General features: G+C 45.5%; 1 protein-coding gene across 1 annotated transcript in view; it reads left to right on the forward strand.

Annotated features, from left to right (window-relative positions):
• Positions 1 to 23,002, forward strand: part of LOC144148187 (uncharacterized) — a 107,874-nt gene that overhangs the window by 71,680 nt on the left and 13,192 nt on the right. Inside the window, exons 6-7 of the mRNA XM_077679773.1 lie at positions 20,121 to 20,221; positions 21,419 to 21,489. Of these exons, the coding sequence (XP_077535899.1) occupies positions 20,121 to 20,221; positions 21,419 to 21,489 (172 nt within the window). The remainder of the gene's footprint in view (positions 1 to 20,120; positions 20,222 to 21,418; positions 21,490 to 23,002) is intronic.

Below are 23,002 nucleotides of genomic sequence, written 5' to 3' on the forward strand. Positions count from 1 at the left end.
GAGGGTTGTCTGTTAGATTGCTGTTTTTCCCTGTGCAGACTGGCGGCCTCCATCCCTAAATAACGAACCAAGAGTCTTTGAAAAGCATCTCGCTCGGTCGGATATAGGTGAACCAACAACGGAGGTTGGGGCAACGCGGAAGAAAACGCTGCGACGGAACTCGATGCCACGGCTGCGCCCATGTTGCCCCCCCCGTACGCGGAGGGACGTGTTTACTTCCGCGAGCGAGTTTTGCTTGTTTTTTAGAACCCCAGCGATTCATTTCCGGCCAACTCAATATTACTTGCGCGCCGGTGATTGATGACCCAGAACAGAGTCTTCAGTCCACGGCAGCGGCGGCGGCGCGTTCAAAAAAAGATCGATGACCCAAAGCGGCAAACTAGGCTATGAAAGAAAACGCAAAACGACGAAAGACGATCCCGTTTTAGTTTGTTTTCTTAACATATGGAAGGAGCTGGGTGAGTTATGGCTGCTACTGCTAGACGCTGCTGAAAACCTTGAGTGCGCATACTCATTTTCGATCGAGGGAAAAAAAAACAACCAAATGGAATGCGCGGTGTTTTTTTTCCAATGCAATATGAAGCTAGGCAGTACTCACTTGATTGGCTGCTCGGTGTTTCCGTTTGGTTAGGTTACGGGAGGTGGTGCCTTACTCTCATTTATCGACTGGCATGCGCCTAATGTTTTACACACGTGCATAAGAAGATTTGCATTTGCAATAAATCTTTCATGTTTTGCGCACCGAACACGCACGTATGGGTAGCGCGAAATGTAGACCAAGATTTCCCTATAACAGCATTGATGATGGCAGGCGGCATATTTGCCATCGCAGTAAACAATACTCATATGTTACAGAAGCAATGTCACAATGTATCCTTTCGGCAGCCACAATGCATTACCATACTTTGATAGTCCTTCTTAATGGCTAGCGGTAGAGTAGTGTTTTTTCATGCATCCAATGAACTTCGGCTGCATGAGTGTTGGCTCGTCGAAGTTTTGTTGTTCGCAAGTACATTACTCACGTTCTTGCTACACAGGTTTTGGCAGCATGACGTCTACTCCGAAAACAATTGCCTTCTCATGAGCCTGATTGACGAACATCTTGTTAGCCTTGTTTACAATCGAATTAAAGCGAAGCTTTAGTGCCCTCAGCGATACCGTTGCACGCCAATACGCCTTGCAGGAAAGCCAACTTTGCCTATCGATAATGATGAATGATTCTAGGGGGGAAGTGAAAGGAAAAAAACAACGCTTCTCGTACCCGGATTCGAACCTGGGTCCCTCGCGTTATTTAGACGGCGTCTATCTGATTGCTCCATTTTGACGTTGTCGAAGCGGTTTGGAACACTCGGACGACAACCAAGGAATCCGGGAAGAGAAGACTGTAGGTGTTCAGCGTGTCCTAACGTTGTTAGCCACAAGTCGTTAGACCTAACTTCCAATTTTGAGGTTTAGTACGTTAGGCCTATCATCACATCTTCGGTTTGGACACCTCAAACCGGCACCCACTCAAAAAATTGCTCACGGAATGCCGGGTAACAGGTACCTATTCGCAGCGTACATCCTAAACCCCAAAGGTTAGGCCTACGAAGTGCACACCCGAGAGTCGCTGTGGGTATTCTAGAAAAGTGGTGCGTACCTCCGCAGTAGCACGTACTCGCAGTGTGGGACTGGCCAACGAAAGAATAGATCACGAGACAGCTTCGCGTTCAACCATGGTCGTCGTAAGACGGAGGTGTGCAAGATATTGTAACCAAGCAACTTTTCTTAACCCAGTGACGACTTGGCGCAACTATTTTCAGTTATTACCTGTAAATGCCAAGCGGAAATAACCCATGTATTGTTGCTGTCGGCCTGTTGAAAGGGACAACAATATTAAAAATTATAAATAATTAATTCATTTATTTATTTGTTTATGTATTTATTTTTATTTATGTATGTTACAATTCTGGCAGTCTCTACTGGCACCCCAACTGTTGGGCCCAATGTACAGATACGACGAGCGCTCATCACGTCAGCTATCAAGCAACAAGTAAAAAAAAGGAGTAACAGAAGCTATGCACTTCGCACAACAGCAATTTGCACTACACAATGTACAGACTTCGTACTAGTCAATGCTAATTTTCACGAAAATTAGGATGAAAATTTAAACATTCTACACTGCATAAACAACTTCGTAGACAAAACGCATGCACATGATGGTTTACATGGCCTCATAATAGCATTGACAATCTAAACATCCTATGAAATTTCTTCAACTTTTGTTTCGAAAGCAGATAGTGACTTATCTTTAGTGGTGAGCGGGTATAGCATTATCCATTGATCGATGCAACCGGAAAAAAAAAGTATCTAAAGGTATCGTTACTACATTTATACTCTACTAAGCTGCTTGTGTGTTTGTGCCTGGTAGAGGGTGTTTATGACTAAAACATGTATTTTGAAATGTAAATTTTCTCATAATTATGCAGGAGTTGATGACAAAATTTTAAGCGTGCCTGTTTCGCTCATGCTTCTAGCGTAAGAACTCCAGAAATAGCTTGACGGTTAGTGGGAGAGTGCTCACGCTTAAATTTGTTTGGAATGAATCGTATGGCCTTCCTTCGTGCTGTTTAGATTTTCGTAATGTTATTCTGGGTATGAAGAAACAATACATTATTTCCATATTCGAGGACAGCCTAGTAAATGTTTGTGTGCTAGGAGGTTTGTTGAAAAGGGTGCCAGTTGAAGCTATCTGCGTCGAAAAAACAATTTTTCGCGTAGCAGAAGAAGTAATCAAATCTATCTGCTCGTCTCACCTAAGGTCTGATGTTAATGTTAAGCCTAGATATTTATTTTTCCGTACTTCGGTTGAAGCTGCGCCATTTATGGTGTAGGAGAAGTTTGCAGGTCCCTTTTTTTCTCGATATTGTAGTGCGTGCTGCTTTTACATTGATTACCATTTGTCAGTCTGAGCACCATTCTGAAATAGTATTAGTTGATTTGTTAAGGAAATAGGGACCTTGTTCATTTTTATTTCTACATAAATGAGCCATCCTCAATAAACTGTATTTTAAAGTTTACTTTAGTGTTTATGCCACTTATATGTTAAGCTTACACGTAGAAATTTGGGTAAATACCAAAGCGGACACTCCAAACTAGCCCTATACACACGAACGTACTCAACAAAGCAGGGTTTTCCTAGTAAACAGGTAAACAAAATAAACAGCTGCCTCTCACTCAACCCACCGAGCCGTAAGCAGGATGATTCAGTCGAAAAGCCGTTGGAAGAGTCCATTCGACCCGCAAGCAGGGGGTGGCTTTACCTCCTGGTGCTACTGAGCCGGCCGGCTGTAGGGATCTGAATACGCCCCCTCCTGTGAACCTTACTGTTTCCATTCGCCCCGCGAGTGTTCCGCTCACTGACGGCGGCGCAGGACCCGGGGATGGGGGGTCAGCGGGCCCGGGACAGCCGTGACAGGGGTGCGGGGAAGACTGGTGGAGCTGAGCTCAGCCGACTTGCAAGCTATGGTACCCTCTCACCTCGACTCTCAGGACGGAGGCCTTATAACGCGTGAGGATCGAAGCAAACGAACTAGCCAGTCAACTCAACCTGCCCTGGTCGAGCACTTGTATACGGGCCTATTGTGTCGCCGCATTCATTGCAAGTTTTCGGGCCTCCCAAAATAGAAGCGTCATGCTCGAGCCTGACGCATGCGCAAATCAGGGGCGAAGCCCCTTAGTGGCTGGGGCTGTTGGTGTCTCCTGTCCTCGTCGTGATAATCGTCATCTGATGTAGTCACGGTGCTAAAACACCCGGAAACTCGTTGATTCCTCGCGCTAGAACATGAAGCATATTAAAAACAATGCAAAATTTCTCCAAAAATCTCGGATATTTAAAAAGGTTTTGTTGCTTTCAAATTGATTCTAAAATATATTAAGCGTTATTTTAGAGGAAAATTGGCAAATAGACTACATCCGGTTGTTTCATTTGAAGGCAAGATACGGTACAAGAAAAGAAAGAAAAACGTTTTCTCTAATAAACGTTTACTCTCTTTATCACATTCCCCCCCCCCCCTCATACTGTCTGCGCCCATTAAAACAATTGGCGATTGCGATACCACGTTTTCGGTTCGCACGGCTCAGAATTATATTTGTACACTACTGGCGTTTCATTTGGTTAGTTCTAGGAATCATGCAAAGCGCGAATTGTGGAAGCATTCTGTTTAAGTCTACTTTTTAACACGATTGACTCATGCTTTTTTTTTTATTGTGACCTGTCATTTGTGGGTATATATGTTCTGTTGGCACTCCTGGTTTCACAAGTAAGCCAGAGAGATCATTCTGCTTATGCAAAACGTTGAAGTACTATATTTGTGTAGCCCAATTGGGTACTTGCCCTGCGCTGAGATACACATTTTTACTTTGGACAGATATAGCTATCTGTACGGGAATCCTTGTGTGTGTATATAAGCTCGTTGTCCAGAGGTTTTATTTGTGCTTATTACTTGAGTAAAATGTGGCTCACTGATAGGCATTTCTTGTGTGTGTGTGTGTGTGTGTGTGTGTGTGTGTGTGTGTGTGTGTGTGTGCGTGAGTGCGTGCATGCGCGCGTGTCTGTTTAGGAGAAAATGGCAGTTTTGTTTCCTGTCACCATTTCAATCCCCGTACACTATTTTGTGCGAAATGTACTTCGTGTCTTGTGTATGTGCCTTTTCCTGTTGCCTTTCACCCCCACAAGGGCCCCCGTCTGCTCCTGGCACGCTTATAAATGATTTATTCATTCACTGATTGATTGCTCGAGAAGGTTAATTTTATGTATTGTAGGAAGAATGCTGCAGTTTGGGGCTATCCATTGCTTAGAACAGAGGGTGTTTCACTCCGTGGGTGATAAGCTGCTTCCGCGTAAAAAATGACTTCGTGGCTTCGTTTAATACTCGGTGTCACCGCAGCTTTGCTCCCTGCTCACCTTCAGTTATTCGAATGGCTGTCGTTTTTTTTTCTGCAGTAGTAATGGATCAAGCACAAAGGTTGCAAAGGTTGCGTTCAGAGAGTTGTACCTCAGTTGAAGGTCGTTTGTGGGTGTGCGCGATGCATGGGTGAGACAGGAGAGAATAGGGGACGCACATGGGGCGAACGTACTCTTTGTGTAGTTTTACGTCGGGCTGTTTTTTATTGCAGTTTAAAACAGGATAGCAAACAAACAAACAAAAAAAATCGCGCATCTGCTCGCATCGCTGAAATGGCGTCGAACGAGAATAGTCTTCTGCCGCCGCTGCCATGTACAGTACCTAGCTGCGTCTCCTGTCTCATCCGCCCACCTCTTTCGCTGTTCTCCTTCAGTCTCGGTCCACCCTTTGGAGGTCTGCGGAGTTCCATTTTGGCAATGTGGGCGCGCCATCTGTAGGAACTGTTGGAACTTAGCGCTCGAGCCACGAGCGCGAGGCTCGTGCGCGAGCCTTCTTTGTATTGTGCAGTTCAAACTTTGTTTTCAGCGCTTTTTTTTTTTTTTAAAATCACTCTCGAAAAAATCAAGCCCACATCAACTTTTAATTAGAAGAACACTGCAAACACCAGTGTTGTATTGAGATTGTAACTTGAATATGCCTAGTATTATCTTTTTGCTGAGTACTGTTGACAAATCTGGGAATATTTTTAGATTTATTAAACTAAACGTTTTGCCTATTTAAACGTCTTGTTCAAAATTTTCTTTAACTTTTGTATTTGGTCAAATTTAGATCAGGCATGCAGACAGACAGACTGACAGACGAAAATTTTCGCGTTTGAGCTGCCCAAAAAATACCGCTACGCTCGTCATTGAGCACGCCTGTCCGCTGCTGCAGGTCTCGACTCATCGCTTGTTTTTCTTTGTTCTTATCTGGAAAGTTTGCCCTGTGGCATATTAGGAGAATGCATTCACAGAAACACGAATAGGTTAGTTTCGTGAATGAAGTTCAAGAGTTCTCGATGAAACGGTCCGTGCATCAAATGTTGTGGGTCAGAAGGACGGCCAAAATGGAGGCCGATTGCACGAAGGTGCCGCAGGCGAACTTGATGCAGTCCCGGGCAGGTCCACAGCAGGAGCTGCACATTGGCATCCTCTACGGCGGAGTCACAGAATGGGCAGGTGGATCCGTATGGGCTGCGGTATTGCAATGGCCAAGAGGCAGTCCCCAGCGCGTATTCTGCGCAGCGCAACCTCCTTTCGGCGAGTTAAGTCACCATGGAGGTTTCAACCACACGGGTGCATGAGGGCTTGCACGTTGCATCTGAGATTTTCCTTTTGTCGTTCCAGGTGCCTAGAAGCATCTTAGCGGAAACGTAGTAGTGGTGGCATGACAGTACACGGGCGGCTAGCTGATTCGGCCCCAAAGTGTCAGGTACAGCTGAACGGTGCCCCCCACTGGATGCGTATCTACAGAAGAGTGATTCTTGCCAAGCGATGGGTGGCATCTGGGAAGGATGTCGATTGTGCCACGCGACGAATGTCTGGATGTCTTGCATTGAATCTTGTAGTAGTGCGAGAATTGACTGCGCATTTACGAAATTGACGGGGCGGGAAAAGAAAGTTTATACGAATCGAAACTCACTCGGCCGTTTGGAGCCTATTGCGTAATGATGTTGGTTGTGACACGTGGAAGCAGTCGCTCACTCCCTCGCTTTGAGGACGGGGACTATAAAGTTTTATCGCATGATACCTCGCGTTTTTCCTACTGTAGAGGACGGTGAAACCAGGCGCAGCCTTGTTATGAGTCAGGGGATTTGGACGCAGAAATCACCCATGTATTGTTGCTGTCGGCCTGTTGAAAGGGACAATATTAAAAATTAATTAAATTATTTATTTTTTTATTTATTTGTTCTTGTATTTATTTTTTATTTATTTATTTTACAATTCTGGCAGTCTCTACTCGCTCCACAACAGTTGGGGCCAATGTACAGATACAACGAACGCTCATCACGTCAGCTATCAAGCAACAAGTAAAAAATGGAGTAACAGAAGCTTGCACTTTCAACAATAGCAATTTGCACTACACAATGTATAGACCTCGTATTAGTCAATGCTAATTTTCCCGAAAAAATAGAATGAAAATTTAAATATTCTAGACTGCATAAATAACTTCGTAGAGAAAGTGCACGCACATGATGGTTTACATGGTCCCATTATAGCATTGGCAATATAAACATTTTAGTCACGAATTAATATATTCACTGCAAAAAAATTCCATACTTGGAGGTTTAGCAGTGTCAAGTGTCTAGAGGTAAGAAAAAAAAGTTCAGTCTCTCTAGAATACTTATTACGCAAATGGCGTCGCGTCCTCATACAGAGACTCTATTACTGAATCCTGCTTTTCCCTATAAAAAATAATAAATACCCTGAGGCAGTTTACAAGCAAGGAGGTGAAAGAATAAGTTCTGCACATGAAAGAGTTGTTTTCAGCCTCTATAAATGGTTTACGCCGCAGTAAACGAGAACTTAGGACGGCAACACACCGGAGCTCCCACAAAACTTGGTGGCGTCCATTTTAAAACGAGGTTTATGAGTGCGGTTCCGCCATTCCACATCACATGGTGCTACCTTTCACTTCCGTAGGTTTCGAACATCACCCGCACCGCTCTGCAGCATGAACTCTTTTCGTTTTCACGAGGAAAGCGACGACGTACGTCGCGTCTCCGTATGGAGACACGGTGACTTAAAGGGTTAAACATCCTATGAGGTTTCTTCAACTTTTGTTTCGAAAGCAGGTAGTGACTTAGCTTTAGTGGTGAGAGGGTATAGCATATTCCATTTGATGGATGGCAAAAGAAAAAAAATAGTATTTAAAGGTATCGTTACTACATTTATACTCCACTAAGCTGCTTGCGTGTTTGTGCCTGGTAGATGGTGTTTATGAGTAAGACATGTATTTTGAAACGTAAATTTTGTATAATTATGCAAGAGTTGATGGCGAAATTTTAAGCGTGCCTGTTTCGCTCGTGCTTCTAGCGTAAGAATTCCAGAAATAGCTTGAGGGTTAGCGGGAGAGTGTTCACGCTTAAATTTGTTATGATTGAATCGTATGGCCTTCCTTTGTACTGTTTCAATTTTCTTAATGTTATTCTGGGTACGAGGAAACAATACATTATTTCCGTATTCGAGGACAGCCTAGTAAATGTTTTGTGTGCTAGGAGGTTTGTTGAAAAGGGTGCCAGTGGAAGCTATCTGCGTCGAAAAAACAATTTTTCGCATAGCAGAAGAAGTAATCCGATCTATCTGCTCGTCCCATCCAATGTCTGATGTTAATGTTAAGCATAGATATTTATTTTTCTGTACTTTGGTTAAAGCTTCGCCATTTATGGTGTAGGAGAAGTTTGCAGGTCCCTTTTTGTCTCGTTATTGTCGTGCGTGCTGCTTTTACATTGATTACCATTTGTCAGTCTGAGCACCATTCTGAAATAGTATTAGTTGATTTGTTAAGGGAGAAGGGAGCTTGTTCATTTTTAATTTCTACATAAATGCGCCATCCTCGATAAACTTTATTTTAAAGTTTACATTAGTGTTTATGCCACTTATATGTTAAGCTTACACGTAGAAAATTGGGTAAATACCAAAGCGGACGTCCCAAACTAGCCCTATACACACGAGCTTACTCAACGAAGCAGGGCTTTCCTAGTAAACAGGTAAACAAAATAAACAGATGCTTCCCACTCAACCCACCGAGCCGTAAGCAGGATGATTCAGTCGAAAAGCCGTTGGAAGAGCCCATTCGACCCGCAGGCAGGGGGTGGCTTTACTTTCTGGTCGTATTGCGGCGGCCGGCTGTACGGATCTAAATACGCCCCCTTCTGTGAACCCTACTGTTACCTTTCGCCCCGAGAGTGTTCTGCTCACTGACGGGGGCGCATGACACGCGGTTGGGGGGCAGCGGGGCCGGGACAACCGTGAAAGAAGTGCGCGCAAGACAGGTCGAGGTGGGCTCAGCCGACTTGCCAGCTATGGTACCTTCTCACCTCCACTCTCAGGACGGAGGCCTTATACGCGCGAGGATCGAAGCAAACGAACTAGCCAGTCTACTCAACCTGCCCTGGTCTAGCATTTCTATACGGCCTATTGTGTTGCCGCATTTATTGTAAGTTTTCGGGCCTCCCAAAGTAGAAGCGTCATGCTCAATCAAGCCTGACACATGCGCAAATTAGGGGCCAAGCCCCTTAGGGCTGGGGCTGTTGGTGTCTCCTGTCCTCGTCGCCGTAATCGTCATCGCATGTAGCCATGGTGCTAAAACACCGGGAAACTCGTTGACGCCTCGCGCTAGAACATGACGCGTATTAAAAAAACACCGGGACGCGCGTTTACTCCTCTCGCTGGAGTGCTTCGTAACTCGTACTAAAAAAAAAACACCGGGACACTCGTTTACGCCTCGCGTTAGAGAGCTTCGTGCTTCAAATACAAGGGACGTTTACCGCAAAGCCGTATATCTCTTCATTATATCTCAAAGCTCATTATATCTCTTCATTATATCTCTTCTTATATCTCAAAGCCGTATATCTTGTTTCATTTGAAGGCAAGATACGGTACAAGAAAAGAAAGAATAACGTTTTCTCTAATAAACGTTCACTCTCTTTATCACATTTCCCCCCTCATACTGTCTGCGCCCATTAAAACAATTGGCGATTGCGATACCACGTTTTCGGTTCGCACGGCTGAGAATTATATTTGTACACTATTGGCGTTTCATTTGGTTAGATTTAGCAATAATGCAAAGCGCGAATTGTGGAAGCATTCTGTTTAAGTCTACTTTTTAACACAATTGACACATGCTTTTTTTTATTGTGACCTGTCATTTGTGGGTATATATGTTCTGTTGGCACTCCTGGTTTCACAAGTAAGCCAGTGAGGTCATTCTGCTTATGCAAAACGTTGAAGTACTATATTTGTGTAGCACAATTGGGTACTTGCCCTGCGCTGAGATACAAATTTTTACTTTGGACAGATATAGCTATCTGTAGGGAATCCTTGTGTGTGTAGTGTGTTGTCAGAGGTTCTGTTTGTGCTTATTACTCGAATAAGATGTGGCAAACATGATAGGCATTTCGTGTGTGTGTTGTGTGTGTGTGTGTGTGTGTGTGTGTGTGTGTGTGTGTGTGCGTGTGTGCGTGCGTGCGTATCTATTTAGGAGAAAATGGCAGTTTTGTTTCCTGTCACCATTTCTTTCCCCGTACACTATTTTGTGCGAAATGTACTTCGTGTCTTGTGTATGTGCCGTTTACTGTTGCCTTTCACCCCCACAAGGGCCCCCGTCTGCTCCTGGCACGCTTATAAATGATTTATTCATTGACTGATTGATTGCTCGAGAAGGTAAATTTTATGTATTGTAGGAAGAATGCTGCAGTTCGGGGCTATCCATTGCTTAGAACAGAGGGTGTTTCACTTCGTGGGTGATAAGCTGCTTCCGGGTAGAAAATGACTTCGTGGCTTCGTTTAATACTCGGTGTCACCGCAGTTTTGCTCCTTGCTCACCTTCCGTTATTCGAATGGCTGTCGTTTTTCTTCTGCAGTAATGGATCAAGCACAAAGGTTGCAAAGGTTGCGTTCAGAGAGTTGTACCTCAGTTGAAGGTCGTTTGTGGGTGTGCGCGATGGATGAGTGAGAACGGAGAGAATAGGGTCGCACACGAGGCGAACATACCCTTTGTGTAGTTTTACGTCGGGCTGTTTTATATTACAGTTTGCAACAGGATAGCAAAAAAAAAAAAAAGATCGCGCATCTGCTTGCATCGCTGCAAATGTCCCCGCTCGAGCATAGTCTATCTGCCGCCGCTGCAACGTACCTAGCTGCCCTTCTGTCTCGTCCACCTCTCTCGCTGTTCGCCTTCTGTCTCGGTCCACCCTTTGGAGGTTCGCGGAGTTCCATTTTAGCAATGTGGGCGCGCCATCTGTTGGAAATATTGGAACGTAGCGCTTTAGCCACTAGCGCGAGGCTCGGGTGCCAGCCTTGTTTGTATTGTGTGGTTAAGACATTGTTTTCAACGCTTCTTAGAAAAATTGACTCTCGCAAAAATCAAGCACACATCTACTTGTAATTAGAAGAACACTACAAACACCAGTTTTGCATTGATATTCTTTCTTGAATATGCCTCATATTATCTTTTTGCTCACTACTGTTGACAAATCTGGGAATATTTTTATACTTATTTCACTAAACGTTTTGCCTATATAAACGTCTTGTTCAAGAATTTATTAAACTTTGTGTATGCGTTCAAATTGCGGGACAAGCAGCCAGACAGATAGACTGACCAAAATTTTCGCGTTTGAGCTGCCCAAGAAATACCGCTACGCTCGTCAGTGAGCACGTATGTCCGCGGCTGCAGGTGTCGACTCATCGCTTGTTTTTCTTTGTTCTAATTTCGAAAGTTTGCCCCGTGGCATATTAGGTGAATGCATTCGCATAAGCAGGAACAGGTTAGTTTCGTGAATGAAGTTCAAGAGTTCTCGATTAAACGGTCCATGCATCGAATGTTGTGGGTCAGAAGGACGGCCAGAATGGAGGCCAATTGCAAGAAGTTGCCGCAGGCGAACTTGATGCAGTCCCGGGCAGGTCCTCAGCAGGAGCTGCACATTGACATCCTCCACGGCTGAGTCGTAGAATGGGCAGGTGGATCCGTATGGGCTGCGGTATTGCGATGGCCAAGAGGCCGCCCCAACGCGTATTCTCCGCAGGGCAACCTCCTGTCGGCGAGTTAAGTCCGCAGGTATTTTTGAACCACACGGGGGTGTGAGGGCTCGCACGGTGCATCTTAGATTTTTCTTTTGTCGCTCCAGGTGCCTGGAAGCATCTTCGCGGAAAGGTACCTAGTAGTGGTGGCATGACAGTAGACGGGCGACCAGGTGATTCGGCCCCAAAGTGTCAGGTACAGCTGAACGGTGCACCCCACTGAATGCGTATGTACAGAAGAGTGATTCTTGCCAAGCGATGAATGGCATCTGGAAAGGATGTCGATTGTGCCACGCGACGAATGTCGTGGATGGCTTGTGTCAAATTTTTCAGTAGGCCGAGAAGTGAGCACGTATTTACGAAATCGACAAGGCTGGAAAAGTAAGTTCATACAAACCGAAACTAACTCGGCCGTTCGGAGCCTCTTGCGTAAGGATGTTGCGACACGTGGGAGCCGTCGCTGACTCCGTCGCTTTGAGTACGGGGACTATAAAGTGTTCTCGTACGATACCTCGCGTTTTTGCTCGGTCGAGGACGGTGAAACCAGCCGCAGCCTTGTTATGAGTCGGGGAATTTGGACGCAGAAAAAGGGGAGAAAGTTCCCGTTATTGCGTCATCGTGGTGAGACCCTCACTTCCCATACCTTTACGAAACCATCCGGGCTTGACATTTTCCATAACTGGAACCGACGCTAGACTTGGAGAAAATTCCTTGCGAATTGACGCTGGCCGCGGGCAAAATATTGTGCGAATAGTTCAAGGAATGTGGTTATACCGTACAGTGACGTAACGTAAGCCTGATAACTTCGCTCCGAGAAGGGATGCAGTAGCGCTGCGGAGTAGCTTAGGAGAAGAAAATGCGGCGAGTCACGAAGCCGCTCTTCACTGTAAAGGGCAGCGTAAGCTAGCAATCTTTGTCGTGTAGCGGCAGTTGAGAAATATTAAACATGCTGGCATGTTCTGTCCCATATGTGTAGTTTTACAGAATTGAAACGACAAATAAATGAAAAGCAGAGGGTTGGGGGTCGTACAAGAACCTCTGAATAGATCAAAGTTTCTCCATAGAGGGCGCAGCCACCTACCAGGTTACCACTGCTTGCAAGTCAGTAGGCAACTGCGACTTGTTCGACTACCCGCCGCGGTGGCTCAATGGCTAAGGCATTGTGCTGCAGAGCTCAAGGACTCGGGTTCGATTCCCGGCCGCGCTGTCCGCTTTTCTGATGGGGGGAGAAAGCGAAAACGGCCGCGGTGCGCCGAGTTTGGGCTCATGTTTAAGATCCCCAGGTGGTCAAAATTAATCCGGAGCCCTCTACTAGAGAGCTCAAGTGCAGCTTCAAAACACCCATCACCTCAATCAATCAATCAATCCAATCAATCCAATCAATCCAATCAATCAATACAATCAATCCAACCAATCAATCCAATCAATCAATCCAATCAATCAATCAATCAATCAATCAATCAATCAATCAATCAATCAATCAATCAATCAATCAATCAATCAATCAATCAATCAATCAATCAATCAAACAATCAATCAATCAATCAATCAAACAATCAATCAATCAATCAATCAATCAATCAATCAATCAATCAATCAATCAATCAATCAATCCAATCAATCAATCAATCAATCAATTCAATCAATCAATCAATCAATCAATCAATCCAATCAATCAATCAATCAATCGTTAAATTGATTGATTGATTCAATGAATGAATGAATCAATCAATCAGTCAATCAGTCAATCAACTTGTTCGACAAAGGTTCTGCCTATGTTTCCAGTGAATATTCTCCACAGTATGGGCTCACCGTAAAATGACGCCTAAACGACGGAGACCAGTAACCGGGATGGAGTGCCCGCTAGTTAGTGTGCAAGAGCACCTTTAACCTAAGCCAGTAACAGGCTGAGTTTTTAATCGATTTTATTGCCGGAGCAGCTTAGGCAGCTGTTGGGGCCCCTACTGCTACACTCGCCCAGCAGCGGAGCAGATACCGGAGAGCCAGGGTGCTCTTCGTGGCACGGAACGCGTGCCATACAGAGTTTAATTGGACACTCTGCGGTGTTTGAACGAGCACTAACGCTTTCTCATTCTCAAGCAATGAGGGCTTAAGTGTCCTTGGAGTTGTTTACAGGTCAGGAGAAGACAAAATGTCAAGCGCCGGTCTTGATTACCCAAGAGGGAACACATTGACGTCACGAAAGTTTGCAATTTTGTTGGACGCCATCTTAGTCTTGAAAACTCCGATGTTTGCTTGCCTTGCGTGTTTATGCATATCTCGTTATGCAGGATAAACATGCGAGCAATGCGCTTAATGGCACCCAACAAACTAGCGCGTGTGTAGTCACCGCCGACGCCAGCGAATCGGCGGGGGAGACAACGTAGGGCAAAGAAGACTTGAAACGATGTCTTATAAAAAAAAGATGCGCGTAAACCGGCTCAAGGACTCCAAACATGAGCTATGTACTCGAGACCTTGACCTCATAAAGTAATTACGCGACATATTTAACGTTCTTTAGAGTTTCTTACGGTTGGCTTAGGAATTGCGAATGTACTTTCCTTTCACATCTATGAGGTAGCTTTTGGCGGGATCTTACACGCCGCGCATATAACACTTCTAATACCAATGAGAAAACGGGTAGAGGAAAAGCATAATGTGCCATTTATGCGTTTATAACTTTATTCCTTTGTGACTGCTCACAAGTGAGCAGTCATGGGCACGTTACCGGTACAATGCCACAGTGTTACAGTTATAGTTACCAAAGCCAAAAAAGTAGTTCTCTTACAGTTACAGTGTTTCCAAAATAACTTGTTACCGTTTCCGTGACTAAGCAACGTCGTTAATTTCTGTTACTGACCCGCCGCGGTGGCTGAGTGGCTAAGGCGTTGCGCTGCTGAGCACGAGGTCGCGGGTTCGATTCCCTGCCGCGGCGGCTGCTTTTATAATGGAGGCGAAAAGCGAAAACTCCCGTGTGTACGAGATTTCGGCGCACGTTAAAGATCCCCAGGTGGTCAAAATTAATCCGGAGCCCTCCACTACGGCGCGTCTCATCGCCTGCGTTGCGTCGGCGCGTTAAACCCCACAATCAATCAATCAATTTTTGTTACTGTATAAAACCAAATCGAAAACCAAGTGATAGAGTTTATTATAAACGTACGAAGGTAGGCGGGTGGCAATACTCCAACTGGTAAAACCCTAGACGAACGGAACCTAAAAGGGGGCACACAGAAACTTTACACCAATCATAGTTGTGTACTCCTCATTCGGTTGCATCACCATTTTTGTTGATGCACCCCTGCTGCCATTATGGTTGCCTCGTTCTCGGTCGGCCCCTCTGCGGTGGTCTTTCTTCACAAAGTTAGGCCAGCCTCCTCCTCGTCGGAGGTCTAATTGACAGTTTTTTTCTTGTTTTAGCTATACTGAACACGAAGAAAAAGTATGGAAAATCACCTGAATGACCGACCTCCGACCTCGGCCTTATGGAGGAAGATAATGCTCTTGGCCACCTCCTTTGCTAAACGTCGAGGGGAGCCACATTGTGGACGGGTGAAAGGTGGTCAGGACATGCCAAAGGAGAAAGTCCGAAAAAGTGGAAAGCGCGATCGGTGTGTCGGCCGTTCACGAGTGTTGCTGTTGGATATTGTTAATAAAAAGAAAGTAACTGTAATGGTATTTCCTGTTGCAGTTACTGTGCAAAAGTAGCAGTTGCAGTTAGAAGTCTCTCCAACTCAAAAGCAACTAGTTACCGTTAGATGTTACTGAAAAAAAATCACGCCATATCCACGGAATAAATGATGATAAGTGGGGCGAAGCACGAGAGGGGGAGATCATCGGTAACCGTAACTCTCCCGTGAAAGTTCGCCCATTACATCATTAAGAAAGACGTAAGACTGTGCGCACATTGTACAAATCAACTTTTATTTTGTTCTTTTATTTTGTTCTTGTTCGTTTGTTGTTGTTGTTGTAGGGTTCGTGAGGCTGCAAGCAAGCGCTCGTATCGGCAGGCAAACCCCGATGCAGTGAGAGCTCGCGAGGCGGCTGCAAAACGCATCAAGCGAGCTCAGCCCGAAGCTGCCGACGCGCGGTTTAAGCGCGACTTTCTAGACGAGATGCTTCGGCCTCTCTTTCGCGCACGGCGGGATCCTGTCGGCGAGCGCGCGCTGCCGCCGCCCTGCGCGCCCGCCGCTCCGCAGCCTTGTCAACAACCACCTCCTCCATCCGGTGACTCGTTGCGAAAGAGGAAGCGCGTCAACAGCGATTGCCTTTTATAGTGTCAGTCACGTGCGAGTGACGTCATCATGACGTCACTCACACCAGCGCCACCTGCAAGTGAGTCATAGAACTAGGCGGTCACGTAGCGCCCCCTGCGAGTGAGTCATCGAACTAGGCGGTCACGTAGCGCCACCTGCGAGTGAGTCATCGAACTAGGCGGTCACGTACCACGAGACACAAGGGATGGACATACCCACGGCTTTAGGAGCTTCGCCCCTAAAAGTACTTAGTTACGGGTAACGCACTGCTAGTAACAGTACTTACTGCCCAAAACGGCAAGTTAGTAGTTGTCGCACAAACAGAAAGCAAAGAGCAGATGAAATCGCGGTGTAAGTTATAAAGGAAACACATGGCCCTCTTTATTGATGTGTGCCAAATTAATTAATAATATTTATATGAGGTAATGAATTGATTATTATTTTGACGAAATAAATCAAATCAAATCAATCCATGAATAAATACAACAGGAAGAAAAGAGGTTTTATTTCCAGTGATTTGTCGCTTTTCGCTGTCAAGTCACTCCAATTTTAAGTAAATGAGAACCGTATCACCAGATTTGCAGACCTGGAAATCTTACCTCGCCTTAGTGTAGGAACCGCTCTTAGATCCTCATTCAAGCGACACCTCAGAGCCCAAAAATTATGGCAATCTGTAGAAGGTGTAACAGAAGAGCACAGGAATCCTATAGCGGTATTAACTGTTCCTATGAAAAAATACCATGTTACCCTTGCTCCAAGACATGTGTTGGACCTCTGGGTCCTCCAGCTGCGGCGCGGTGCTCAGGAAGGGGAGCGACACGTCGTGATACGATGACGCTTTAATGGAAACAAGAAGAAGAAGTGGAGCGAGCCGACGCAGCTACGAGAGCATGCGGCAGCTCGTGAAAAGCAGCATGAAATGATGATGATAAGTGTCTTCGGCTAGGAGGGATACGTGCGTTCATTACGACGCTCCAATCACCGTCACTAAGATCAAGGCAGTAGCGGATAAGCAGAAAATGAAGTAGAATGACATGTCATCGAACCTGCTGTGCACCCTTGTGGCGCTGCCCTCATGATGCACCCTCTCCTCGTGATACGTGTCACCTGGCCGCTGCGGAACACGATCATGAACCTCTAGGAGGACAAGGTGTGTTTTGTACAGTTGCTCCCGTCTGCTGCGAGAAATGCGCTATGGAATAATGTGTGTGTTTGCTTTGTGGGTAAGATGACCCCGCACATCTGGGATCTTGCTTTATGTTCTTGTAAAAGGGTACGGAGGAGCAGTAGACCTGGAATATTAAGGAAACCCTGAGAGGCGGTGCCAGCTGGCGGGTATTTAATATGGTTGTTCCCGAGCAATCCACTTTAAGCAGAGAAGATAAATAGGCTACGTTCCTGAAGGTGAAAACATTTCTCATTCGGACATGAAATAAGTGGTCGGTTACCATTTTTCATGAGTCCGTTCAATCTTGGGCCCGATCACGAACTCTCAATCATCTCCTGCTTAACTTGCGGGTCTTTCGTAGGCAGAATTGTTCCCAACTTCTCAATCGTCGTGCGGTTTATCCTAGGTAGTTCCGTATTTTTTTCTGGCGGTCTCATACTATGTGGTAAGGGGCGAGTCTATGCCACGGTTTCCGCGTTGAGGCTTATAGTCTTACTTGGATTCTTTGTATCTGCGAATAAAAACCCGCTTCTAACGCATACCCACGTACACAAGAAACGCTCGTAAATAATTGGCCTACAACTACTGATGGCTCAATTCAGCATGGTAGGAATGCCATTGTTCTCTGGTATAGCACCCAAGAGCAGCAGGGCCTTTCCGTTTGTACTGTAGTGACACTATAAGAAGACCGTGCATAGTAAGGACTCCCGAAGAGCAGCTTGTCTATGAAAAGCGACCAAGGGAAGAAAGATGGCAATATTATAGACGGGTTTATTGTGTGAAAAGCGTAAGTACGTTCGAGCCCCATGCGCCACACACCCCTGTGATAATTGCTGGGGCTGCAATTGGCATGTCTGCAAGACTGGCGTGAAGTGGTTCATTCCGTTCGTGTTGGGAAGTTTGAGGTGTTTGAACAACGATATAACAATCTGCATCAACCGCCCAGTGCACACAGGTCATGTATAGCGTTAACGTCCTCGGAACATCTATCTGAAATCGTATTATCAATGTCTCGAAAGCAGACACGAAGTGGCGCACCTTGTTATGTTGGAATAGTTTATACTATAGTACTGTCATAGTTCGTGGCAATAGAATATCGTACTTAACATGTAGAGACTTAATCTTCCCCAAAACACCCATGCACCCTTGTCGTGCATGAGGACTACGACACGGACTGTGGGGATGCCCATGTCGTCCAAGCGAAGTATAGAATTGTGATGTCCACCGTGAATATTATGAGCAAGCCAAACTAGGTGTTATATCAAGAACTTCAAGACGACTCACTTCGCATAGATTACCCATAACGACAGTACCGCTGTGATCACGGCTGAAAACTAAAATGCACCCAATTGAAGAAATGGTTCGAACATTTTGTGCTAGATTTGTTTTGCGAGTTTACAGACCAATCCATTCGCTCAACTACTCTCCAATGGTAATGGTCTAGATTTACCTTTGTCCAATTATCTGTCTGAGGTTGTGACGGAGCGAATAAGTGCACATCACAATAGTCACAAAGCTTTTGTCCCAACCATCACCAGTTTATGAAAAATGAATACTTGTAACCTTGTCTCACCCTGTGTGATGTGCTGCAGCCTCGCAGGTCATCCACCTTCACAGTGTGGGTTGCTTCCGATTTTGTCTGTCACTTTTAACGATGGGCTCAGTGAGGTATGATTGTTGCACTTTACTTGGCCCCATAAAGTAGACACGTACTACGAGAAAGGGATGGGATCGAAACAAAAGGATACACGAACCCCACAGGTGAGCATAGGCAGCTGAGATATAATTCTCCTGTTGGGACTACCACGGATTTGTGCTATAAATATCCCAAGATTCTATGTCGTCTGTGTAGATCTTTCGAATTGAAGGAAACCTGAAGCGCGTCGCTTAGCCTAGCGCTGAGTTTTTTGGTGATTTCTTCAAGAAGTGGATCCTTGTACAAAACCAATTTATACTGCCGGTGATATACGGATGGGAAACGTTGCGCCTTAGTAAACAACTGGAAAACAAACTTAGTTCGGCTCAGCCGGCCATGGAACGAATAATGATTGGAGTAACACTTAAGCACAGAAAACGAGCTTCCTGGATCAGGGAACAAACTCGAGTAGAGGATGTCACAGTGCAAGTAAAGAAAAAGAAATAGGCTTAGGCTGGCCATGTACTGAGGCGAACCGACAAGCTGTGTACAATTACAGTAAAAGGGTGAATACCACGAGATGGGTCTAGAAGGAGAAGGCCAATAACACGATGGAAGGATGAAGTAAGAAAATGAGGGGCAAAGAATGGATCTGAACAGCGTATAACAGGAGAGGTTGGAGGTCAATGGGAGAGGATTTGCTCCTGCAGTGAACCTTAGTAGGCTGTTGTTGTTGATGATGGTGTGATGATTCGTATGAGCGAGCTTGTGTGAAAACAGGCATGTTTCAAACATTCACTATTTTGAGTATTGTTTAACCTGGTTATGGAGAGAAACTCTTTTCAGGATGTGTACGTAGCCTGGTCTTTTTTTTGGAAGGAAGCAAGATAAGCGACGCATCTAATTTGACACGCCTGCTGATGAACTTTAAAGCTCAGTGGCAGCAGCGAGACGATTGCGTTATGAAGCACGCAGCAGCCTTTTAAGCCGGCCACCGCTTTCATCGGTATGGATGGCGCCGCATGTCTAATTGTCGTCCCCTGCTCCAAAAACGTGGCCTTCGTCCAATCTAATTTCTCTAACATTACTATCGGCGACCCGGTGATATTAACAACGCGCCGATCTTTTATACCTAGTGAAAAGACGACGCGTTTCCGTACGTTGCACCGACTGGTGTATCTATGGCGCCGTGAAGCCAGCCAGTATACAATTGCATTGCGCTCTTTTCGTGCAATAAATGGAGGGGGTAAAAATTGTTTACCTAAAGCCCTCCCGTCATGGCGACTACACATGACGCATCATTGGCAGTCTTCGTCTTTGCCAGGATAGCGCATTAAAGAAGCGTTATTGTTCACTTTAGGGTTGCTTATTATACAATGTTCTCTTATTTTCCTGCAGTAAACACTACGTGCAGTCGGAATGTGCGGGGCCGCCGAGCCCGCCCTGTCCAGCATCATCCACGATCACCGGATTCACGGGCTCCATCCAGGACGCGGACAGTAAGTGCAATGATCCCCGAGGAAGGCGGGTCCTGTCGGAGACTGCGTTCAGGGCAAGGCGTACGATCGACAATGCGGTGCTGGTTTCAACATCGACCCCGAAATGTATTGTTTATAGAGAATATTGTAGCGTCTGGTAGACTCACAGCAGGAAACACGTCCTAGGAGAACGATCGCAGGAAACATGAGGAGTTGTTAACTGATGCCTTTAAGCTTCAGTAACGAAGCTGTGTTCACACTGTTTAAAAAGGCTGACACTACTAGGGCACATTTAGCCACTTTTGCAAAAGCCACAGCCGGAACCATGGCCGGAACCACCAACCTCTTTTTCGGCTGGCGCCTCGGGACAAGCGCGATCGTATGCAATCCTAACTAGCAGCACTGAGTAACAACCCTTCATTCTGAGAATGTGCCTGGATGATCAACCTGTTTGATGGAATTAGCAAGGGAAGCCGATAACGAGGCACAGCAGTTGGGAAAATTTGAACCAACTGGTCCGGGATTTAGTTCAGAGGACTCGTGCTGATCGTAAGGCTTGTTTTTTAAAGTCCAAGGGTATCCACATTTTAAGGGTATCGACCTTTAGGCTGGAGATGGAGATCGGCTATGCTACGAGCCAACCACTAACTTTACCATTGGGCTTTGTGACCTTGCCTACTTGGGCCCGTACCTTTCCTTTTCCCGCACGCAAGCATGGAAGTGGTTTAGGTCGCCGTATAGCAATAGGCAAGAAACACAGACGGTGATGATAACACCATGGATGCCAAGACCAACTGTGAAACTTTTTATCACAGCGTGCGGGGTATGTCCGGTTCAAAGGAAATATAAACTGTAGGAATGTATGCCACAGTTAATCGGCAACATCTTCATCTTGACCCGCGTTTTAGTGAGTGACGAGCGGAGGGGGAGCGGAAGAATGATCCCCCCTTTGTGAGTGACTGATGGTTGAGTCGGTTGTGTAGTTGGGCGATATGCTGGCGTCTCTTGAAGAGCGGGGTCATGATCCCTTTCTTCAACGAAATACAATGCCATTCTTCTTGACCCTCACTGTACGCGAGAATCGGAATGAAGAGTTGTGCGTGTGTGTTTTTGTGTGCTTGCGTTGGCGTGTGATACAGACTTTACCTATGGTCCTGCAGATTCCCACAAGAAGTTCAATAAACCCCAATTCCTCTTTTTTTATCATCGAAAACGCAGGCCCGGAGTGGGACCTCGTGGTGATCCCGAGAGCCGTGAGACCACCGTCCCCCGTGCTGCCTTCCAAAGAGGTAAACCTCGATCCTTCAGCGGTAATCGGAAGCGTATTTGACAAACCTTGCCGCTGTAGATGCCCGCTATGTTCACCTCTGCTTTGATTTGTATTATATATATATATATATATATATATATATATATATATATATATATATATATATATATATATATATATATATATATATAGAGAGAGAGAGAGAGAGAGAGAGAGAGAGGGAGGGAGGGAACTTTTATTAGAAAAGGATTACGACTGGTCACGATGGGCGAACGAAAAATTAACAATCGTATTGCCAGGCTAAATTGACCCAAAGAATGGCAAACTATGCTTTTTTCGAAAAAAAATGCGTGAAAATAATCTAAGAAAACTGAAAAATCAGAATTACTCGGGCTTACGGAAAAATCGCAAAAAAGAAGCGTTGCTCAAAGTGGGGTATGGTAACACGCATTTTTATTTGATGAGGGTACAAAGACGCCGTGTTACGCTTTGGCAAGTTTTGGCGTATAGGGGAATTTGTTAGGTGAATTGGATAAAAATAGAATAATGACTCAAGAAAAGGGAAAGACTGTCCCAAGCGAAGCAGCGGATGCCTTTAGCAGGACTGTGGTTCGGTGGCCAGACTTGCCAATCCCGCAATCGGGGACGATCAGTCGCGCTGTTTTTGAACTGCTTTAGACACGGTTTGTTTGAACAGAATAATTTTGACGAACTGATGTTACAAGCAAAGAAACAACATTGAAAAGGAAATACATCCAGGATGGAAACAGATGGAAACATTGCATTTTTCATAGTTACCTGACAGAACTGAGGCCGTCACAGCGGGTGATCAAAAGGCCATAATAGTGTTTATTCTCTTCGTCTCCCATGGTGCCAAACAATGCCACCGGCTTTGCCATAACGTAAAAAACTATGAGTAAGTGCTTTACCGCTTGGTAGCGGTTGTCGACGTTGGACTTCGAAGCACCTTGTTAATTCTAACGATGTGTTGAGGCCCAATGCTAGGTAACGTTCAAGTAGTTCCTTACTACTTGCGGAGCGAAGTCATTCTCCTTGCACGTCAGACTGCAAGTACCGGTTGACGGCGTTAGGCCTCATCAGAGCGTGACGTTAGGCCTAACATTGGGTCGGCGCCTATCCATGTCGCCTCCTTGGTCTACATACTGAGCAGCGTCAAGTTTCGCGCAGCGGAGTTATAAACTGGGAACAATCGAAGCCCCTTTCTCAAGAGAAAGATGATTGAAACGCGAAACTTTCTTCGATGCAACATGAGTCAAAGTCAAAGTCCAAACTACTTCGACCGTGTCGGAATGGCTCAGTCAAATAGACTAGACGTCGGCTATACTATTTGATGGACACAGGTGTGACTCCAACCTCGGGAAACGTTTTTTTTTCTTCTTGCGGTGCGTTTTGGGGCTACGATGTACGGTGCGAGTGAGTGATAGAAGCCTTCGCTCTAAAAACGGGAGGCATGGACGCGACGATTTCACATTCGGGCCACGTGCGCTTGCGCGTAAAACTGATTTGAAACC

Source organism: Haemaphysalis longicornis, unplaced genomic scaffold (genome assembly GCF_048455015.1).
Source record: "Haemaphysalis longicornis isolate Haplotype H1 unplaced genomic scaffold, Haemaphysalis longicornis Haplotype H1 scaffold_8, whole genome shotgun sequence".
In the NCBI taxonomy this organism is placed as follows: domain Eukaryota; kingdom Metazoa; phylum Arthropoda; class Arachnida; order Ixodida; family Ixodidae; genus Haemaphysalis; species Haemaphysalis longicornis.